Source organism: Barbus barbus (assembly GCF_936440315.1).
Source record: "Barbus barbus genome assembly, chromosome: 1".
In the NCBI taxonomy this organism is placed as follows: domain Eukaryota; kingdom Metazoa; phylum Chordata; class Actinopteri; order Cypriniformes; family Cyprinidae; genus Barbus; species Barbus barbus.
In genome coordinates, this window is record NC_136729.1 from 12,004,313 (window position 1) to 12,026,927 (window position 22,615).

At 39.8% G+C, this 22,615-nt stretch overlaps 2 protein-coding genes across 4 annotated transcripts; both read left to right on the plus strand.

Moving 5' to 3' along the window:
• On the plus strand, window positions 1–6,189 carry LOC306872543 (uncharacterized protein; the record flags this gene model as incomplete). Its single annotated transcript, XM_079421149.1, has 3 exons — window positions 1–76; window positions 1,837–4,976; window positions 5,098–6,189. 3 exons carry the CDS (start codon window positions 1–3, stop codon window positions 5,314–5,316), a joined length of 3,435 nt encoding a protein of 1,144 aa, XP_079277275.1. The 3' UTR covers window positions 5,317–6,189.
• Window positions 6,190–7,914: 1,725 nt separating this feature from the next.
• Window positions 7,915–22,550, plus strand: LOC306876415 (Y+L amino acid transporter 2-like). 3 transcript variants are annotated; one of them, XM_079427551.1, is made up of 11 exons: window positions 8,007–8,178; window positions 8,690–8,756; window positions 9,602–10,224; window positions 18,935–19,060; window positions 19,158–19,302; window positions 19,707–19,830; window positions 20,412–20,515; window positions 20,639–20,735; window positions 20,920–21,069; window positions 21,598–21,781; window positions 21,875–22,550. In XM_079427551.1, the coding sequence occupies exons 3-11, from the start codon at window positions 9,729–9,731 to the stop codon at window positions 21,952–21,954; spliced, it is 1,506 nt and encodes a 501-aa protein (XP_079283677.1). In that variant the 5' UTR covers window positions 8,007–8,178; window positions 8,690–8,756; window positions 9,602–9,728; the 3' UTR covers window positions 21,955–22,550. The 3 variants fall into 3 exon arrangements, with proteins under 3 accessions (XP_079283676.1, XP_079283675.1, XP_079283677.1); XM_079427550.1 differs by lacking the exon at window positions 8,690–8,756 and having other exon boundaries at window positions 7,915–8,178; XM_079427549.1 differs by lacking the exon at window positions 8,690–8,756 and having other exon boundaries at window positions 8,006–8,178; window positions 21,598–22,544.
• Window positions 22,551–22,615: the final 65 nt, after the last annotated feature.

A 22,615-nucleotide genomic window follows, 5' to 3' on the forward strand; every position in this document is an offset into this window, starting at 1 on the left:
ATGTCACGCCGGAAACAGAAACGGCCCCAGCAGCTCGTTAACGCGGACCCCGGGGGCATGCTCTTGATGCCGCAAGGTGAGGAAATCATTCCTTTGTTAATTATTTGTTACCCTGGACTAACTCATAGTGATGCTTTACTATTTTTTTTAACGACTGGTTAATTAAAGTTTTTCATAACTGGTTATGTAGTCAACAAATAGTCAACATTTGAAGTGGATCAAAAAAGTTAATCAAAGTTGTCCTGAGACAAGAAAGCATTTTGGTTTTTGGACAACGTTTGATATCCACTTTAAATGTTGACTACTGTAGTTTACCAAGAGCACCTGTTACCCAAACATATTTTATATAGCCCACTTTTTTCTTTGTTGCTTAAAATAGAAACACTTTAACACCTGAAGAATTATAATACAGGTTTAAATGCACTAGTGCGTTTGGCCTTCTTCTCAGTGAGCCATTGTTTAAGAGCTGCAGCACACAGCTCGCATTTCTGCCATGACCTGACTTTTAAAAAATAGGTAGTTTGCTGACATTTCCCACTCAAAATGTCTGCTAAATGTGTTACGTTGAAAGAAGGCTCTTGAAGATATGGCCAGAGATTTGGTCTAAAGTTGTTCAGCTGTATGACCGGTCATTGTATTGAATCACTCAGGGGCCATAACCGCGTTAGATTTTCACTAATGTCAATCCTCCAAGAGACTTGCAGCATAGTCAGTTTGATTGCTGGGGGTCTTTTATGCATTTAGAGAAGTCTCCTATTCCGTGTGAATGAGGTGCAGGCAAGGGGGAGGGGACGAAGGGGGTATTTGGGTAAAGATTAATCTCTTCTCACTATATTCTCTCCTCTTCTCCCTTATTCTCTCTCTCATGTTTCCATGTGCTCCTCTTTTCTACTCCCGCCGTGTTCCCCCCTTCCCACTCCCTTGCCTCTATTCACTTTGTACCTCTGCTCAGTTGGGGGTTCCACTGTTAGAATACAGAGAGGAGAAAGAATGCACTGTTGCGTGCATGCATGGAAGAAAAAGTTAACTAAGGAATCTTAAAGATACTGCACCTTTGTCATTCGATTTCTATAGCTTTTGGCAAAAACGGTAGTAAGTTGTGAGTTGTTTTTTCTTTTTAGGGTTGCGGGTTTCTGGTGCTTTTCAGCAGATTAGATTCCACAAGTATGTACAATCATTTTGTGTATCAGAATGCCAGAGAATGTAAATAGTTTGTCTGTCAGTCAACCCACTATTTTCCCAACCCCCTTCTTCTAGTTCTTTTTCTGCGCTCAAGATTCTAAAAGAATTTGACCTTAGAGCTCATGAGGTTAGGTCATCTAGCCAATCAGAGCGCATGGACAGTGCCCAAAACCCTTTCTATGCCCTGACCTCTGACCCTGTGTGGGGACAGGGGGGGAAGGGTGAATAGAGAGATGAAAGATGTAGTTGATGGACAGAGGGTTGGGTTAAGAGGGGTTATGGGTTGTTGTGGTGATATCTATTGTCCTCTAAAAAGCGTTGCAATAGCCTCAAGGTGGTTAGTGAGTTGTGGCAAGAGTGAGGACAGAAGATGTGAGTGTAGTATATGAAGGTTGTGATTTAAGGGTGAAAGATCATTAAGAATGCGGAATGACAAGTGGTATTCAGCAATATGGTGAAAGAAAACTGTTGACAAAGGAGGAAGGCTTTCTCATAATTCTTTCTTACAGAACTCAATTACAACAATTAATGTATAAATTGATTTATAAAATAATGAAACAATGCCATAACAGTATTGTTTTCAAATAATTTTCATTGTCTGATAATAAATGCTATATACTTATAAACTGATTCTTTACTTTCTTTATTTTCCAGATGACCAGCTTCCAGTGAAATCTCCATCCACCTCTCTTGCCTCTGAAGCTACCTCATCATCTTCGTCCTCCTCTCCTACATCCCTTCAGGACTGTCAGCCTCCTTTGGCCCCAAGACCATCTCCTGGTGGCCTTCACGCTCCCTCGCTCCCCAATGAGAGCTCATCTCCTCCCCACTGGCCAAATCACATTGCCTCATATTCTACATCTCTGCCTAATGCACACTCATCCCTCTCTCCGGACTTCCCACATCCTTCCCTGTCATCCCAGACCCACTTTCCTCCCCCTAGCCAGCAGAAATCCACACATATTCCATCTCATCAGCCCCACTCCACTGTGACGTCCCCACCAATGGGTATTTCTGCAACCACCACTACCTCCTCTTCCTCATCTTTATCCTCTTCATCGTCGCTGGGTGCCCCACCTCATCAAGGAAGTCCTAGTCCCATCCACCAAACTCCTTCATCACCTTCAGAGCAACTCCAGGTGCCTCCGACCCTCGCTGTACTGTTAGAGGAGCTTAGGGTGCTGCAGCAAAGACAGATTCACCAAATGCAGATTACAGAAGAGATTTGCAGGCATGTGCTGCGCCTAGGTGGTATGGTCAGTGCCCAAGATGCATCTCAGGGATGTGTGGAGGGTCAACAGAGTGATGCAGGTTCTAGCTCCCCACCTAATACTGGTGCCTCTTTAATTCCCCAAGCTCCTACATCCAAGCCCAACCAATCTCACACAAATGGAACTAGAGCTCCTTATTCCACAACGTCATCTTCAACATCTTCCTCATCCTTAGTGACCTCTTCAGCCTCTGTGCACCCTCTCTCTCTAACACTAGGACTTCCACTTCGTTACCTCAATGAAAAGTCTCCCAACACCTCCATCAGTCATGGCAATGGCGTGACTTTTCAAACTCTTCCCTTGCCCACGGTCAGCCTCTCCCAGGACCAGCTATCTCTCAGTTCCACTGTTAGTACGTCAAATGGATCTTCAAGCTCCTCTTCAGGCCGCCAGCAGCACATCTGCCGGTTCTGTGGGAAGGTTCTAAGCAGTGACTCCTCATTACAGATCCATCTGAGATCCCACACTGGTGAACGTCCATACCAGTGTCCGGTCTGCCTTAGTCGTTTCACTACCCGTGGCAACCTCAAAGCCCACTTCCTCCGTCACCGTGAGCAAAATCCTGAACTGTCTCTCTCTCTCTTGCCACCTGCTCTGTCTGAGCAGAGCCAATCAGGATCTGGCTCAGGGCCATCACAGAGGCGCAGAAAACGTAGAGCGGAGGATGAGGAGCCTTTTGGGGTTAAAGGTAGTGTAGGTGTGCCAGATAGTTTAGCTCTTGGTTTCCTGTCCGGGTCCTCTCATCCATCTCCCTCCTCCCTTCCGTTGCCACCCAGTGTTGATCTGGCCCTGCTTTCCACTGCCCACTCTTTGCTACAGCTAAACCGTGCCTCAGCTGCAGCCACAGCCTCTGTTTCCACTAGTGCTCAGTCTTCATCTTCATCCATCACCTCCTCTGCAATGACTGGCCAATTCAAAGGTGCAAAGCAGCAGAGGTTTGATGAGAATACACCACCACACTCTACCTTACATCCTGGTTCTCCATATTCCCAGCTGGCACATCTTCCGAAGATTCTCTTCCCATCAGGCCCCTCTGCCCACCATCCTAGCCTTGCCCTTCTTCGCCCTCCTCACCTCCTTTCCCCACACCTCCCACTTACCTTCCCTTTCCCCTCATACCCCAAACCTCAAAACTCCTCTCCTCCATCCTCCTCTCCATCCTCATCCTCCGCCACCTCTGACACCTCCAAGCTGCAGAGACTGGCACAGAAGTTAGATAAGCAGCCCTTCCCAAAAAGCACCAATGAAGGCCAGGCTCAGGCTAATGACATATCCAGAACCTCCAATGCTAATGCTATCTCAGCTTACAGGAGGGAGATGATGGCGGCCTTAGGGCTGAACCCGAATCCCAACGGTGAGCCGGCCAGCTTAGAGCTCCAATGGTCAACTGCCTCCTCTTTGGTTCCTAATCAGTGCGGGGTATGCCTCCGTGTCCTCAGCTGCCCAAGGGCGTTACGTCTCCACCAGGCCACTCACTTAGGTGAACGTCCATTCCCCTGCAAACTCTGTGGCCGCTCCTTCTCCACAAAGGGAAGTCTAAGGGCTCATCTGGCCACACACAGAGCACGTCCAGCCAATGCACGTGGCCAGAATTCATGCCCGCTCTGTCAGCGCAAGTTTACCAATGCCGTGGTGCTGCAGCATCACATTCGGATGCATCTGGGGGGCCAGTTGCCTCCGGAAGGTAATGGGGACCTGCAGTCAGAGGAAGACCCTGGTCAAATGGATGGGGTTTCTTTACCCAAAAACCTTCAGTCTCTTCCTCTAAATATGAGCATGTCTTCCTCTGCCAGCTTACTGGAGTCTGGTGCTAGCCTAAGAGATGCTACATCAGGTAATGCAGATCAGCTCATGGAGTCAGATCAAGATCCTTATGACAACACACCTGAGACTAGTCCAACCGTCACCCTGGAGAAGAAGTGCCCCTCAGGAGAAAACAGTCCACCTGACAAATCAGATGAGAACCATTATGGCACAGTTCATCAGAGCAAATCTCAAGTTGTCAATGGCTCTGCAGAAGAAGATGAAGACACGCCCTTATCTCTCTGTACCCGGACCAACTCCCAGGACACCTTATTTGATGAAAAATGGCACAATGGTGCTTCACATCAAACAGTGATCAGCGGGCCAAAACCTAGTTTAAACTCTGAGGCTCTCAATCTGTCACCTGCCCTCACTCCACCCTCCAGCCAAGGGTTGTCCACTGAGTCAAAATCAAACCAAAGCAGCGAGCAGACAGCGCTTCATGTGAATGGAATAGACCATGTTCTTGAGCCCAGTGATGGTGAGTCTCACCCAGCCACAGAGAATGCTTCTTTGCACATTCCAGACAGAGCCGTAGAGCAGAAGGGGAAAGCCGATGATGCAAAAGAGTCGGCAGATGAGGATCAAAGGAAAGATAGAGAAAAGACTGAAATGACATCATCAGAGACTCCTGTAGCCCCTCCACAACCACAGCGCTCGGAGAAACCTTACAGCTGCACAGAGTGTGGAAAAGAGTATGCTAGCCGCAGTGGATTGAAGGTACATGTGCTATTTTGAAAAAGATGGAAAGTTAGATGACCTTTTATATCTATGAAATATTCATTAACAACCTGTAATATCATGTTTATGTTAGAAACAAGACTTTTTTGTGTTTCAACAGGGGCATATGAAAATCCACAGCGGAAGTATGAATCAGTTGGCCAGTACTGCATCCTCACAGTCCTCTGAGGGAAAAGTTGTGGAGCGTATGGAGGAGTCGACCCATCGAAAACTGAGAGGAGAGGATGCTAAAAACATGTCAGAGGAAAGTACAAATAAATTGTCCTTGACTGAGCATCCGGTGTCTACTACTGACGACAGGCCTGAAGACACTGCTTAAAAGAATGTGATTAGCTAGGTTTTAGCACTATTCGTTTACTGATTTCTATGACAACATTTTTTCAACTTTGTGGTTAGGGGTAGTTTTTAATTGTTTGATATTATAGAATATTAGTAAATCAGTCCATATGTAATAGTAGTGCCTTTTCATGAAGACAATTAAATCATATTGATAAAGTCAGTCTACTTCAAATTGGATCTTGAAAATAGTATTTTTGTATAACAAATGACAAGCAAATTAATTGTCTGAGTGCAATTTCAGATATCAATTTGGAACTTAAGGATATACATAAAAATACATGTAAAACATATATAATTTCGAGCAAAATCTATGAAAAAGGGACTGACCTGATGTGTGAGATGAGAGAGGATTATAGGGATCATACCAAAACTGATCAACTGATGTGCAGCTGAATGTAAATATCAATTTTGTTTTATGTACCCTGTTTTTATCTACTTTCATGCTGCTGTACTCTGTAGATGTTTCTCTAAATAGCTGCACTATATCTGTGACTGCTGAAACTTTTATTGACAAGGGAGGTTTATGATGACGATGATGGGACTGAATTGCTGAGAGGGTCAGATTTACTTTCTGCACAATGCGTGTTCTTCAACTTTCTTTATTTAAAATCCCCACTGATTTGTATGTATTAAGTTTTTTATTTTATTTTTGACTGAAAAACTGCAAATCATATTAGTTGTCACAATGCTGCAGATGAGCAAAAGCAGCTAAAGATTTAAGCTTTCAATATTTTTGTAATCTTGAAGGTTGAAGCAACTTTGTTGGCCCTGTTGAACTTTTTGTTGTAATTTTCTTGGATGTAACGTGGTCCTAACTTGTCAAAAAGAGAAATAAAGTCAGAATGAATGTTTCAAGATTTGTTTTTTTTAAATGTATGTGCATTATTTCAATTGCATTGAACAGAAAACTGCCACCTGTTAAGCTATTTTCAGCATCCGACGAGGCTTTTTGTTGTTCCATAAGGCACTTTGTTCTTCAGCAGTTGTCTTCATTCACCCCTCCCCTTTTTAAAAAAGTCTGCTTCATTTAATGTTTTAGTTTCCCAGATTGGTGATGTGCATGTTGATTGCTGTATGTGTGTATGTTCTCTGTGTGTGTGTTTGTTCACACACACACATATACTTGTGTAATGTGATTGAGTGTGCAGCTGTACAAACTTCACTCCCTCCCCTCAAACACCCTCTCGCTTTCTGTGTCATGCTCTCTTTCATATGCTCGCTCTTTCATTTTCTGTTTCATTCTTTGCCTCTTTCACTCTCTTTCCATCCCACCTCCCCTCCCTGTGTAATGCGGCTGACACACAGGAAGCTCTAATCCTCGCACAATGTCCCCCCTCATCCCCCCTGAGCGTCTCTGCGCGGGATGAAGGGGAGGTGGAGACCGACCCGGCCAGCTGTCCCTAACCCTCTGCCAGGCCCTCGAAACCATGACAACCTGTAACCAAGGAGAGAAATTTTGAGGTTGAGAGGGAGACAAACAATGAGCCAGAAGCAAGGCATGTGGTAGAAGTTTGTCCATATGTATTCAGGAAGGGATAAAGACACGTCTCAATCAAAAATAAGGAAATCTTCGGGAGACATTGCCAAAAATGCCAAAATGTAGCGCCTTATGAGGCAAGAAAGCAGCAAAATGTGATAAATGGTTCTACAAGAGCAGTTGTCAAAGGTCTTTAAAAGATTAATTTATGAAATCAGTGGATGTAAAGTAAAATTTCTTTCCATTTAGACACGGCACTGCAGGTGGTTTATAAACCACTATCCCCACAATATATTTGTAAATGATTTTACAACTGCATTTTGTCTATGTTTATATATGATAAGCTTATTTAACTTTTATAATGTTTACTATTTATGTTTGATTTTTATTTTATTTTTTCATTTATGGCAATTTAATAATTATCTTGCCATAAACAAGTTCCAAAAATAAATGCTAGCAAAAAAAAAAAATAATAATAATCGTGAAAAACAGATGTGGTGTAACATCCCATTTTAACCACACGATGGCGACACATGCACAGGTGTGTACTGCAGATAATCCAAAGTAGTTGCAAGCACTCTTTTTAAGAATTACGTAATTTTCATATATGGTATATGGGAAATACAAACATTCGGTATAGGCGAGATGGCTGAAATTCAAACCAATCCTAAAATGTTTTTTTCTCTATTCATTAAAAATATGAATAGCCTATAAAACTTCTCCAAAACGAAGGCTATTAATTTCCATTCACGTAGATAACTCGGGCCTTGTCACACGTTTTACTCCAGTGAATAATTCTCTGGGTATATTTATATTTTTTATTTTTTGGCCTATTCTATCAATCCAATAGACGTCCATATTCAATTTCTGCAGGCTATGAGTTTTGTTTGTTAAGTTACGTTTTTCATCTAATATTTATATTTTATCTTATTTCGGCTATATTTCAATTAAAGACACCGATTTTAATAGTTTTAGTTTACTATAACAACAGTGATTTATAATCAGACAGTTTAGGCTATCTTAATGTCACGAGAACGAAATGTGCTTCATTTTGAGGTCTGTTTATATGGTAGCCTATTTATCATGTTCATCCAGACGCTCATTATCCAATGGTTCAATAGTTAAGAGAGCTGCGCTGTCTCTTTTCTCCTCCCCTTACTCGCTGTCTGTGTTTGCAGTCTGTATTTGACTGAGAGCAGAAGTTCATCAATCTCCTTCAAACGTCTGAACGGAAGGGAACTCGAGAGACCATATGACTGAGATCTCACACGGAGAAATAACTTCGATCGTGTCTGGGAAAATGAACGGCAGATAAAGCATCAGTACAAGTGCATCCTGATGCCAGTTCAGCACCTGGAGGAAAAGGTAATGCACACCGTTCCGCTCAGCTGTAGCCTACTTGCCGTCATTTAAAGCCAGAATTATTATTTCATAAAGCTTTAAATTACATAGACCTCATTGTATACTTACAGGTTTTATATGGACATATAAATTAATTTTATATGAATTTATTATCAATATAGTCTAAACCTTTACTCTTACAATGTTCTTTTCATAGATATTACAAGTAGTTTGCAGTTATTTTATATAGTGCACTGGTAAAAATAATTTTCACTTAATATTCTGCTTTACAGCAAGGCTATGGTGGCTTAGGCTGTAACCTTGAGTGATTTTGTTTTATAGTTGTTTTTTCAGAGCGCTTATCAACATGTCCTGAACCTTGCTCTCTGGTCCCTAAAGACCTTGCATTGGTGTGGCTGTTTAATTATCACGTGCAGTAATTGCCTACTGTCCACCCACTCAGCTCAGTTCTTTAATCATCCTCTCTATCTCTTTTTGTCTTTTCCTGAATGCAACTTTCTTCTTTTGTGATAAGACCTTCCCAACCATTCCACAGGGCAGTTAATCAGATCTATACGACTGCTGGAGTTAGTGTGTGAAAGGTGAGAATGAGGGGCCAACAGGTCTAAAATGGCATGCAACAATTTCAAATTCTAAGTTTGAATTCTAAATTTTTAAAATTTTGAATTTAATCAATCAGGTGACCCAGAATTCTACAGCCATGATGTATAATGTATAGCAATGCAAAATTCCCATTCACTTTCAGTTCAGATTTCAGGATGCCACTAAATCTTATTAGTTAACCTATGCCAAAATTATGCTTTGTCAGTGTACAGTTTGGCATAGTAAGCAATAATGGCTCTCAGCTTTGAACTTCAAAAATACAAGCTGTCAATTAACTACTCATGTTCCTGCATGGGCATATTTTTAATATTGTCATGTGAAGACGTTTCACAGCCTTGGCTCTTGAGCGTAGCTCTTTTGAGTCCATTGAACCTTGAGGAGCATGTGACAAATCAGCATGCTGACGCACCAAGAAGTCTCCATGCTAAAAGGGAGAGAGAGAGTTGAATAGGATTTGACGTATTAAAAATCCCTCCATTTGGTCTTGGGTCTCGGTTGACTAGAGATCAGGTGGATCAATGTCCACGTCAAGGATGGTGATTGATTAAGCCGTTAGCTAAGACACACAATCCTGTCTCACGCAGTAAGGAATATGAGCAATCTGGATGTTTTTCTTACATGTAGACCTCTTTCTCTGTGCGACTGTTTACACACCTTTAAAAAGCCATTTGCCATGAGGTCTAATGGATCCGTAATGTTATGTACATTTGAAAAGCAAGAGTGTGTATGTGAGCTCTTTATGACTGCCCTGTTTCTTTGGAGATTATTATATGAGCATGCATGTGTGTATAAATAGTGAACACTCTTCTTCTGTTTTCCCCAGATGTCACCTGAAGATCTCAAGAACTAGCTGGGAACTTTGCAGACCTTCCTAAAACCCTTGTAGCTAACAGTAGAACTGGTTTAGACAGTCTTATTTGTATCATCCAACCCATCGGCCCTTTAAAACAATGGCGTCCTACAGCCCTGCACCCACAGACGAGCAGTCCTCAGAGGTGTCAAATGGAAACCTGAAGGCAAGCAGCTCGCAGGAGTCCATGAAACTGAAAAAAGAAATATCTTTGCTCAATGGCGTATGTCTCATTGTGGGAAACATGATCGGCTCCGGGATCTTCGTCTCACCCAAAGGTGTACTGATGTACAGTGGCTCCTATGGGTTGTCTTTGGTAGTGTGGACAGTTGGTGGGATCTTCTCAGTATTTGGGGCGCTCTGTTATGCTGAGCTTGGGACCACCATCACCAAGTCGGGTGCCAGCTACGCTTATATCCTGGAGGCCTTTGGAGGCTTTTTGGCTTTCATCCGTCTATGGACTTCTCTTCTGATCATCGAGCCCACCAGTCAGGCTGTGATAGCCATCACCTTCTCCAACTACATGGTGCAGCCCGTCTTCTCCACGTGTATAGCACCCTACGTGGCCAATCGTCTGCTGGCTGCAGCCTGCATATGTGAGTTGATGCATGTGGATGTGTGTCTATATGTTTGGGAGTTGCTTTTGTATATTACCTGTGAACATTTGTGGACCTCAAGTCTTTAAGAACAAAATTTGAGCTAAAAGGAGTAGGAACAGTTCATCCTGAATCATTTACCTGTCGTTCCAAAACCGTATAATGTTTTTATTATTTATTTTTATTATTTATTATAAGGAGAAATTTTGAAGAATATATGCCACTGTTCAAAAGTTTGGGGTCAGTAAAAACATTTTTTAAAAGAAGGATGCATTAAATTTTTTTAATGCATTCAAAATTTATTTTCATTAACCTTGAAATTATATTTAGTTGAGGATATTAAGTTAGCCATCTTATATAATAACGTTAATCGTGTAATTTGTCATTATTAATCTAATAATATCCAAAAGACAAAGAAATCATGCAATCAGGGTGTTAAAATAAACAACAACAACAAAAAAACACTCACCTTTCAGTTCACCAACAACTCAACCAATAGCCACTGCACAATAAGCAAATCCCAGCTGGTCCATCACTTTTTTTGGGTCCCCTTGAAACATTTCCATTGTGGTCCATGCAGCGCGTTTTTGTGAGGATTTGCAGCGTTTCTTAATTTGCATGTGTTGTGAGCATTTGCAGCGTTTCTTAATTTGCATGTGTTGTGAGCATTTGCAGCGTTTCTTAATTTGCATGTGTTGTGAGCATTTGCAGCGTTTCTTAATTTGCATGTGTTCTGAGGATTTGCAGCGCATGTGCTGTCAAAATGATGAAGATGTTTTCTTGATTTGCTGGTGTTTTTTCTATTTGCATGTGTTTTCTGAAGTTGCAGCGCGTTAAGCTCTCTCGGCCACCGTACATAAATGCTGTTTATCTGAACTTTTATTTTCATGAAAGGGTCTTTTAAAAAATGTGTCATGGTTTCCACAAAAATAATAAGCAGCAACTGTTTTTAACATTGATAATAATCAGAAATTATTATTTTTAATTTTTTTTGAGCACCAAATCAGCATATTAGACTGGAGTAATGGCTGCTGAAAATTCAGCTTTGCCATCACAGCAATAAATTACATTAAAATACATTATCAAAATTAATATTTTAAATTGCTATAATATTTCACAATATTACAATTTACTATATTTATTTCTGCCTTGGTGAGCATAAGAGACATCACCGAGCCCAAACCTTTGAACATTCATGTGCTTTGCCACTGTGTAGCGACTTATATATCAATCTGTTCCTCAAAAATTCCAAAAAGTTGCAATAAAGTCAAGTGGACTATGTTTATGATATTTTTATGGTGGTTTCATGCCAGTTTGGAGCTTGACAGTTTGTTACGTGCTTTTTTATCAAAAAGTGGCCATTTCACAACATTTCTCCTGTTGCGTTCTACAGAAAAATGAAAGTGAAATTAGTCTACATAAGTGTAAAAGGTAAATGACAGAATTAAAAGAAATTGGGTTTAAGTAGCTCTTGGATTCAAAGCTTAATTGCATTTCTGCATTCACTGAATGTTTGTTGGGAAAGTAGGTAACAATTTGAAGGATTGTGTGAATAGTGAGAGAACTGGTAGCAGGAAGTGGGAAGTAGGTAGCAGCTTATTATTACACAAACACATAAACACAGAGCTACAGTTACCACAGACAGCAAGAGTGCATGAAGTGGCATAAAACATCAAGAGAAATATATTGAGTTCAAAAGATTCTCACAAACAAAGTAACAAAGCTCTATAGTATTACCATCTGATACCATATCACTTTACTGTGGTACCATCACTGTACTTTTTGATAAAGGGAGAAAAAAAAGAAATTAAGTTATAAGCAATAATGAAAGCCTGTCAGTATTTGATGTTGAGTGGTAAAGAGAAGGAGAAGAGAATACGTCAGAGCAGTGCTGCTGATGTTGAGGGTTGCATTCACGTGATTCGTCTCGCTCAGCACAGACATGCATGATACCAAAAAAAGTGCAAACTGAAACAAAAAATTACAGTTGAACTGGCAGTTCTTGAAATGCTCCAGAATTTTGAAATCTGAGATTTTTTTCACGCACCACATAATCTCTAAATCAATGGCTTTCGATCCTGGTCCTGACACACTCAGCTGAATTCATCAAGCTCTCACCTAATGAGCTGATGATCTGAACCAGGTGTGTTAAATAAGGGAGACATACAAATAAGCACTGGGTCCCTAGGACTAGGACTGAAAACCACTGATCTAGTTCAGTGGTTTTTAACCCTGTGGTTCTCGACTCTGGACCTACATTTGAGAAACTCCAGATTAAAATATTTTGTGTCAGACTAAAAAAAAAAAAGATTGTTTCATAAAATGTTTAAACATATTATACCCGCAAAACTTGAAACTTGAATCTAGATGATAAGATATTTTGTGCAAGACTAAAAAAAAATCGATTGTCTTTTATAAAATGTGTTTAAACATAATATGCCCTGGTTGCAACACACACACGCGCATGCTTCATTGAAAGATAAGAAGCACTACTAAGAACTTGCTGATTTCTGGAAGGTAAAGTCCTTCCGATTAACAATCTTGCCCCTATGACTAATAGCTAATGAGAGCTCAGTATGGATAGAGCCAAAAGCACATTGAGAGAGAGTGCGATAACTCAGTAGACACATCTAGAATCTAAGGAAAAAAACACACTTTCATTTCTGTCTTTCCTTGTGAATACAATGTGTACTATTCTTTTGATAAAAGGCACAGTAATGTTAACAATGTTAATATTATTAATAGTTGTCCTAAAGGGATAGTTCAACCCAAAAATTAAAATTCTGTCATCATTTGCCTGCTCTCATGTCGTTCCAAACCTGTATGACTTACTTTATTCTGTGGAAGACAAAAGGTAAACACCACAGTTTTTGGTGACGATTGACTTCCATTGTAAGGGGGAACAAATATGACATTTATCAATATTTATCTATATCATTTATCAAAATATCTTCTTTTATCTTCCACAGAAAGAGAGAATATCAAACAGGTTTGGAATGGCACGAGAGTGAGAAAATGATGAAACAATGCTGTTCATTTTGGGTCAACTATCCCTTTAAGCATACTTAATATTTAGCCTATCTAAAATAAAACACAATCACGTTATAGCATAGACATATTCCACAAAAAAATTAATAGTTCACCTCAAAAATGAACATTTTGTCATTACTTATTCATCTCATTTTAACCACATGAAACACAACATAAGATATTAGATATTCGTTATCTAACATACAGGTTCTTCTCAAAAAATTAGAATATCGTGAAAAAGGTCAATATTTCCTGTCACTCATTTCAGAAAGTGAAACCCATATATTATATAGATTCATTACACAGAGTGAAATATTTCAAGAAATTTTGATGATTATGGCTTACAGATCATGAAAACCCAAAATTCAGTGTCTCAGAATATTAGAATATTACATAAGATCAATAAAAAAAGGATATTTTAAACAGATATGTCAGGCTTCTGAAAAGTATGTTCATTTCTATGCACTCAATACTTGGTTGGGCCTCCTTTTGCATGAATTACTGCATCAATGCGGCGTGGCATGGAGGCAATCAGCCTGTGGCACTGCTCAGGTGTAATGGAAGCCCTCTCATCTTCCTCTTGACAATAACCCATAGATTCTCTATGGGGTTCAGGTCAGGCGAGTTTGCTGACCAATCAAGCACAGTAACACCATGGTCATTGAACCAGCTTTTGGTACCTTTGGCAGTGTGGGCAGTTGCCAAGTCCTGCTGGAAAATGAAATCAGCATTCCCTTTAAGGGGAAGTTGTGGCCTAATGGTTAGAGAGTTGGACTTGTAATCCAAAGGTTGCGGGTTCGAGTCCCGGCCGGCAGGAATTGTAGGTGGGGGGAGTGAATGTCCAGCGCTCTCTCCACCCTCAATACCACGACTGAGGCAAGGCACCGAACCCCCAACTGCTCCCCGGGCGCTGCAGCATAAAATGGCTGCCCACTGCTCCGGGTGTATGTTCACGGTGTGTGTGTGTTCACTGCTCTGTGTGTGTGCACGTTGGATGGGTTAAATGCAGAGCACGAATTCCGAGTATGGGTCACCATACTTGGCTGAATGTCACTTCACTTCACTTCACTTCACTTCATAAAGCTTGTCAGCAGAAGGAAGCATGAAGTGCTCTAAAATCTCCTAGTAGATGGCTGCGTTGCCTGTGGACTTCAGAAAACACAGTGGACCAACACCAGCAGATGGCATGGCAGCCCAAATCATCACTGACTGTGGAAACTTCACACTGGACTTCAAGCAACATGGATTCTGTGTCTCTCCACTCTTCCTCCAGACTCTGGGACCTTGATTTCCAAATGAAATGCAAAATTGACTTTCATCTGAAAAGAGGACTTTGGACCGCTGAGCAACAGTCCAGTTCTTTTTCTCCACAGCCCAGGTAAGATGCTTCTGACGTTGTCTCTGGTTCAGAAGTGGCTTGGTAGCCCTTTTCCTGAAGACGTCTGAGCGTGGTGACTCTTGATGCACTGACTCCAGCTTCAGTCCACTTCTTGTGAAGCTCTCACAAGTGTTTGAATCAGCTTTGCTTGACAGTATTCTCAAGCTTGCGCACCTTTCCCTGTTGCTTGTGCACCTTTTCCTACCCAAATTCTTCCTTCCAGTCAACTTTGCATTTAATATGCTTTGATACAGCACTCTGTGAACAGCCACTCCTTTCAGTAATGACCCTCTGTGACTTACACTCTTTGTGGAGGGCATCAATGTTCGTCTTCTGGATCATTGCCAAGTCAGCAGTCTTCTCCATTATTGTGATTTCAAAGAACAAGAGATACCCGGACTTTATACTGTAGGGATGGGCATTAATTGAAACTCAAATGTAAATATTCTAATATTTTGAGATACTGATTTTTGACTTTCATGAGCTGTAAGCTCTAATCATCAAAATTAAAACAAACAAACAAAGTCTTCACAAGGTTTTCACACACTGTTGCTGGTATTTTGGCCCATTCCTCCATGCAGATCTCCTCTAGAGCAGTGAGTTTTGGGGCTGTCGCTGGTCAACACGGACTTTCATCTCCCTCCAAAGATTTTCTATGGGGTTGAGATCTGGAGACTGGCTTGGCCACTCCAGGACCTTGAAATGCTTCTTACGAAGCCACTCCTTCGTTGCCCGGGCGGTAATTAGGCTGTATTAGAGAAGATCGTGCCCATGTTGCTAGTCTTTTCGTTTAGTTCATGTGTATTTATGGGTACACAGAGCAGTTGAGATAAAGGCAGGTTTAGGGATGTAACGATTACCGGTTTGACGATAAATCATGATAAAATTCCCCACGGTTAGTATTACCGTTTCATATTTTAATTATCATTAAAACCGTATTCGATTACCGTGATTTGAACAGCTCGCGATACATAAATACTGTCCAGCATAAAGCAGAATTTTCAGTAACAGTGTCACGTGCGCACAGCAGCAGAGTTTCGTTCTGAGTGAAAACAGGGCGGAAAAGCTGGGAGGTTTTAAAAGAGTGCTAAGGGAATTATACAAATGAATATATCAGTGAATTAATTATATGAATGTATCTCTGAAGGATCTGACTGTCTTCAGAAACGATTCGATGGCATTTTGTTTTCATCTTAGCTCTATGTAATACCTAAAGGAAGTGTTCTTAAACGCAATACTGCTTTGTTCGCGGAGTTCACGGGAATCAGCTGTAATTCAGCTTTTCCATATAAAGCGCCACCTGCTGTCAGAGAGTGGATTTACAGACACTTATTTACATTCAGCCTGTGTGCAGTTTCTGTCTGGCCAAAAAACGGACCAAATGTGCATGCCCTGCTGTAAATTTTAACCGGTTGATGAAAAACAAGCTTATGTGGATTCTACACATTTAAACAATTCAGATAAGCTATATAGAATTATTTATGGAGCACATAAAATACATATAATCATTTATTAATCAATTATCATTTTGACTTAACTCTTTTCTTTAAAGGCTGAAATGTGAGGTTTACCTTTATATGACACTATTTCAAAGCTTTATTTGAACATTTACATTATTTATTTGAACATGCTATTAAACTGGTGTCAGTCAAGTTGTCATTTAAAATCCAGACCTCATTGGTAATGTTATTGTTTTAGTGATTATGCAAACAAAGTCATTCTATTTGCTGTTTGTTGATTTTTAAGTATAAAACTTGGTGAAGTGATTTATGTGTCGGTACTTTTTGAACATCTCCAGCACATTTTAACAATACCGTGATAATACTGATAACCGTGATAATTTTGATCACTATAATCGTGATGAGAAATTTTCATACCGTTACATCCCTAGGCAGGTTATTTGTGAATCTGTCTTTGGTGGCTGGAACAATAGTTCTGCCCGGATGATAACGCGGAGCCATATAATTAATATCAGTAATACGCAGCATGCACGATACAAGGAAATTATCAGTAACATCATCACTTTGAGGTACGATATCTATATCGGTAAGATCAATTCCAAGCGATATAATTAAATCTAGCGTATGATTAAAATGATGAGTGGGCCCGGTGACGTTTTGCTTGACTCCAAAATAGTTTATTAGGTCAGTAAACGCAAGTCCTAACGCATCATTTGTATTATCAACGTGAATGTTAAAATCTCAGACAATTAGCACTTTATCAACATTAACCAATAGATCTGAGAGGAAATCTATATATGGCCCTGGCGGTCTATACACAGTAGCCAGAGCAAGAGATAGGAGAGATTTCTTTTGCATATCTAACAGTGTGACATTAAGCAGAAGTATTTCAAATGAGTTAAACCTCCTGTATCCTGTTTTCTGAGTAACACTGAGAATATCACTATATATTGTTGCCACAAACCAGTCTGACGGGGCTCATGTTTATAACAGTAGCTTGGTGGAGTAGACTCATTTAGACCAATATATTCATTTGGTTTAAGCCAGGTTTCAGTCAGACAGAGTACATCAAAATGATTATCTGTGATCATTTCATTTACAATAACTGCTTTGGGTGCGAGTGATCTAATATTTAGGAGCCCAAGCTTTAAAAATTGTTTTTGTTCATTTATTTTGCGTTTTTCTGGTTTAATCATGATCAGATTTTTTCTAGATCCTGCATTAAATTTATATTTTGACCTCGCTATTCGGGGAACAGACACAGTCTGCATAGATTGGACAACGCAAGTACTTCTATCATTTAAGTGAGTAGAACAAAAGTCATCATAGTAGTTATTTGAGAACATATCTCTCTCTGTGCTATCTGGCCTCCTTAAGCAGAGAGACTGTAGATTAGAAACGGGTGTGCGAGCAGTTTATGAACTTGAGGCAACATTGATAGCAGCCATAGCAGATAAGATGAAGTGGGAGCAAGACTAAATAATTTTTTTTAGAAATGTAGCCCAAGCGTAAAGGACACTGGGAGGATTTGTGTGAGAGAGAATTGTAATATCCACATATGATATTGTTTTTTCATATGATACAACATATGATACAGTTGTTTAATGGGTCAGACAGTGACAGTATCTTGTAAGAGTTAGTAAGTCACGTGACACATTGTAACTTCCTCATTTGTAGTTAAGGCTACTTAACACAAACTGCCCAGTCTTACTCTCAATTTCAGTTCAGTTTCCATTGTTTTATTTCCTGTATGAATGCACCATCAAGGGGTATTTGCGATACAAAGCAATACATATTTGTTCTGAATTGTTGCATGCAGTATCAAAGCGCAAGTGCTTACAGCTGGATTTTCTGTACGACAGAAAAAATGCCCCGCTCATGAACGCAGACTTTAGTGCTGCCCTAAGCTATTTAGCTCCTTGCAAAACAACCAGCAGGAGTGCTAGAGTCAGCAGCCCTGCTTCCTCAAGCCAGGAAAACTACTTTACAAAAGACACACACATGATCACACACACACACACACACACACACACACACACTCCCTCTGTCTGAATCTCTCACACAAATCAAGATATTCCAGGATCAGAACAAACTGACCCCAGAAGATCATTGATCCTCTTAGAAAACAAGGGAAGACCATATCCATTTATTGTTATTGCAGTGATGTTGTGACTAGACTCACAAGAACACTCATGTGGATCCTTAAAGGGATAGTCCAACCACAAATTAACAGCCTGTCATCATTTACTCATTCCAAACCTGTATGATAATGGTAAAAAAGAGAAATCCAAGGCACTCTTCTTCAAACATATTTAAAAGGCCTTTATTATACTGACTATTTCATGATAGAAAATTTAAAAGACATGGGAGGAAGCAACCCATGCGTAGAGGCGCAAAACGGCTTCTTCGGGGTGTGCTTCCCGGACAAACAGTTTCCCCTTTTGTGTATACTAATTAGACAAACCTGAGTGACATGGTAAATTACCACTGCATGATAATTGCTTTCTTCTGAGGAACACAAAGAAGATATTTTGAAGAATGTTGGTAACTAAACCATTTTGGGTTCCCATTGAATTTCATGGACACATACAAATACAATGGAAGTCAATCAGAATCAAAACTGGTAATCAACATTCTTCAAAATATGTTCTTTTCAGCAGAAAAAAAGATATGCATACAGGTTTGGAATGACCTGAGGGTGAGTAAATGCTGAAATTTTTGGGTGGACAATCTTTTTAAAGCTTAAAAGATATCCACCCTGAGCACAAAAACACAAGGGCCTGTGCAAGTCACAAAATATTGAAAAAAAAGTGTTTCATCTTAACCTGTGTTTGTTCTGTAGGCTTGCTGACCTTTGTGAACTGTGCCTATGTGAAGTATGGGACACGCGTTCAGGACTTCTTCACCTATGCAAAGGTCATCGCCCTCATCGCCGTCATCATCGCTGGCCTGGTCAAGATATTTCAGGGTAAATACTTTTTACAACTGTATAAGGTTTTCAACTTTGTAGCTGTATATATAATATAATCTGACTATGCTGGTTTCTGTGTGTGTTTGTGGTCTAGGTTACACACAGAATTTTGAAGGGCTCTTCTCAGGTTCATCTCAGGATCCAGGTGATGTGGCTCTGGCGTTGTATTCTGCTCTCTTCTCCTACTCTGGATGGGATACACTCAACTTTGTCACAGAGGAGATCAAAAACCCTGAAAGGTAATCTATCTATCTATCTATCTATCTATCTATCTATCTATCTATCTATCTATCTATCTATCTATCTATCTATCTATCTATCTATCTATCTATCTATCTATCTGTCGCCTGTCAAATCACTGAATGTCTAATTGAACACAGCAAACATGTGATTGGATCCGTCATGTGACAAGAGCTCTCCTTCAACCTTCCTACCCACAAACTATCCAAGCACTTCTCCATTTGGGCCTCTGAGTAGAAGTAAAACAAATCTGTGGACATGTGAAACACATTTGTCAGCATTAGGCAAAGTGTTGCTCTAAGAGCTTTGAGAGTTGTAGACTTAGTTGTAAGTGTTTACAGGCCAGATATTGTATGCATGATAATGCACTCTGCTGCTCTCTGGTGGTCATCTCGTTTTGCAGAAATCTCCCGCTGGCCATTGCTGTCTCTATGCCCATTGTCACAGTGATCTACATTCTTACCAATTTGGCTTACTACACAGTCCTGCCTATTCCTGCCATCCTGGACAGTGACGCCGTGGCTGTGGTGAGTATTTATCTCTGGTAGTCATTTGAATTGTTTTTAATTAATTTTTAAAAAGAGCAATATAATAACATACACTACTGTTCAAAAGATTGGGGCCGATAAGATTTTGAAAGAACTCTCTTATACTCACCAAAGCTGCATTTATTCAATCAAATACAGTAAAAACAGTAATATTGTCAAATATTATTACAATTTAAAATTTTCATTTTTTTAAATATATTTTTTAAAAATATAATTAATTCCTCTAATGACAAAGCTGCATTATCATCAGCCCTTCCTCCAGTCTTCACTATCACAAGATATTTAAGAAATCATTGTAATATTTTTGTTTACTATTTTTGTGGAAACCATAATATTTTTTCGGTCTTTTGTGAATAGAAAGTTCAAAAGAACAGCATTTATTGGGGGGGGGGGTAAATTTATAAATCACTTTTGATCCATTTAATGCATTCTTGCTGAATAAAAAATTATAATTTCTTTCTTTAAATAAACATTAAAAAAGAAAAGAGAAAGCTGGGACGAGTCTTAATCATCTAGCTTTTCTATCGAGTTTCTTAGCTAATGGAATTTTTAATTCACAGACATTTGCAGACCAGGTATTTGGGTTGTTTAATTGGACAATACCAGTCGCTGTTGCCTTCTCCTGCTTTGGAGGATTGAATGCTTCAATAGTTGCTGCATCAAGGTGAGTAGTATCTAACACATGTAGCATAACCAGTGTTATTGTTGCCATCTGATTCACCGCATTATTTAATCTCAGGCACCATTTAATTCTCAGCTCATTTCTCATTTGCATATCTCTACTCAGGTTGTTTTTCGTGGGGTCCAGAGAGGGCCACTTGCCAGACTACCTGTGCATGATTCACATCACACGCTTCACCCCCATCCCTGCCCTACTCTTCAATGTCAGTTCCCATCTCATCATCTCCATATGTGTCATAATATGCTGTATTACATGTACTAATGTTTCAATCCTGTGTTTTCCTCTTAATATCACGTATTTGTCTGTATTCCATGTCTTTATAGTGTCTGTAAACCTGTGTAGGTATTCTCAAATGTTAACATCTCAAATGTCCGGTTGTGTGACAGGGTGCCATGGCTCTTGTGTACCTGTGTGTGGAAGATGTCTTTAAACTGATCAATTACTACAGCTTCAGCTACTGGTTCTTTGTGGGTCTGTCTATCCTGGGACAGCTGTACCTGCGATGGAAACAACCAGACAGACCACGACCACTAAAGGTAACCACACAAACCAGCATCTGCCATGTATTATTTTGTATTTTTGAAGTAAGTGAGAAAGCAACACTTGTTTTTTATTTCAACCAAACCAATGCAACACTGAAGTGATGCTTATTGATGCCAGTTCCTGCCTCAGAGTTAAAAAATAAATGCAATTGTAATATGCAATTGTAATAAAGCCTAGAAAGTTGCAATTATGATTAATAAAGTCACAGTTGCGAAATGTAAATATCTGGCATGCTGCTTTCGTAGTCATCATAAATGATATGCATTAATATATTATTATATTAGTGTTCTCAAGAGGAAGCGCATTCTGTTCAATTTCGTACAGTACATAGATAAACTATAGGTATTGTCAGTACTCATATCTTTCTTAAAGTTTTATGCTTCACAAATATATCTCAAAGGAGCGCCAAAATACGATTTGCATTGTATGAGAGATGAACTACTAATGTAAAAAGTTCACTCAAGCAGACTCGTTGAATAATTAAACTCTCTCATTTATCTCACCTTTTCTTTTTCTTTCAGCTCAGCCTGTTCTTCCCAATTATATTCTGCCTCTGCACAGTATTTCTTGTGGTGGTGCCTTTATATAGCGACACGATCAACTCATTAATCGGCATTGCCATTGCTTTATCGGGAGTCCCCGTTTACTTCCTATGCTGCTATCTACCTGCCACACGTAGGCCTATGTGGCTCAGGAAGTTTATCGGTAAGTCTCCTAATAGCAGTTTAGGTTTACAGAGTTCATATATTGCTCCTAAATCGAATTTGTGTATGTCTGTTTTCATTCCCTCTTCACCAGCATCTTCAGGTATCCTCATTCAGAAACTGTGCTACTGTGTTCTTACTGAGATGGACAAAGAAGATGAAAAGGCAGAATAGAAGTGGATGATGCACTGACAAGAAAACTGGAATATCTCTGGACATGCAAAACACAAGCTGCTGATTCCACACTGGTTTACACAGATATCATTTTAGATTGATCAGATGTCAAGTGAAAACTCCCCCCATTCAAAGCAAGTCCTTTGTATTTATTAGAGATATTTATGCTGGTTTGATGAGGAACAGTAAACCAACTCGAACTCGAGTACGAAGAAACTACCTTTGGACTCTAAGGGTTGTGGTGGGGCTTGTTAAGATGATGAAATTATAGCACTGATAACAGAAATGATTTGGAGACATTTGTACCATTGCTTTGAAACAGCTATAAACCTAAATCTTGCACATTAATTGAACAAAAATTTAGATGTGTGTACACTGAAAGTCCAATAAAACACCTTGTTGTGTGTTGAAGGAAGGAATTGCCACTACAGCATCTTTATCTTTACAGGTTTGTATCTGAATATTGAAGACGGTATTTTCCAAGTTTTCTTTTCTTTTCCAAAGACTGAAATGACAAAAGCAGTGTTATTATGGATTTGTGATTAATAATAGGTTGAATAATAAAAATAAATTAACTAAATAAAGGACAAATAATCAAAAACTTGTGTATGTTGATCATGACTTAATAGTAGCATTTAGTCAGCCATTGTTGTTTAAGTGC

What these genes read in the sequence shown, in the direction of transcription:
- LOC306876415 (XM_079427549.1), top strand. Translation starts at nt 9,729, where the DNA reads ATGGCGTCCTACAGCCCTGCACCCACAGACGAGCAGTCCTCAGAGGTG. An exon ending in CCTGGTCAAGATATTTCAGG is followed by an intron (nt 19,061 to 19,157) that starts GTAAATACTTTT and finishes TTTGTGGTCTAG; the next exon opens with GTTACACACAGAATTTTGAA. An exon ending in GAGATCAAAAACCCTGAAAG is followed by an intron (nt 19,303 to 19,706) that starts GTAATCTATCTA and finishes CTCGTTTTGCAG; the next exon opens with AAATCTCCCGCTGGCCATTG.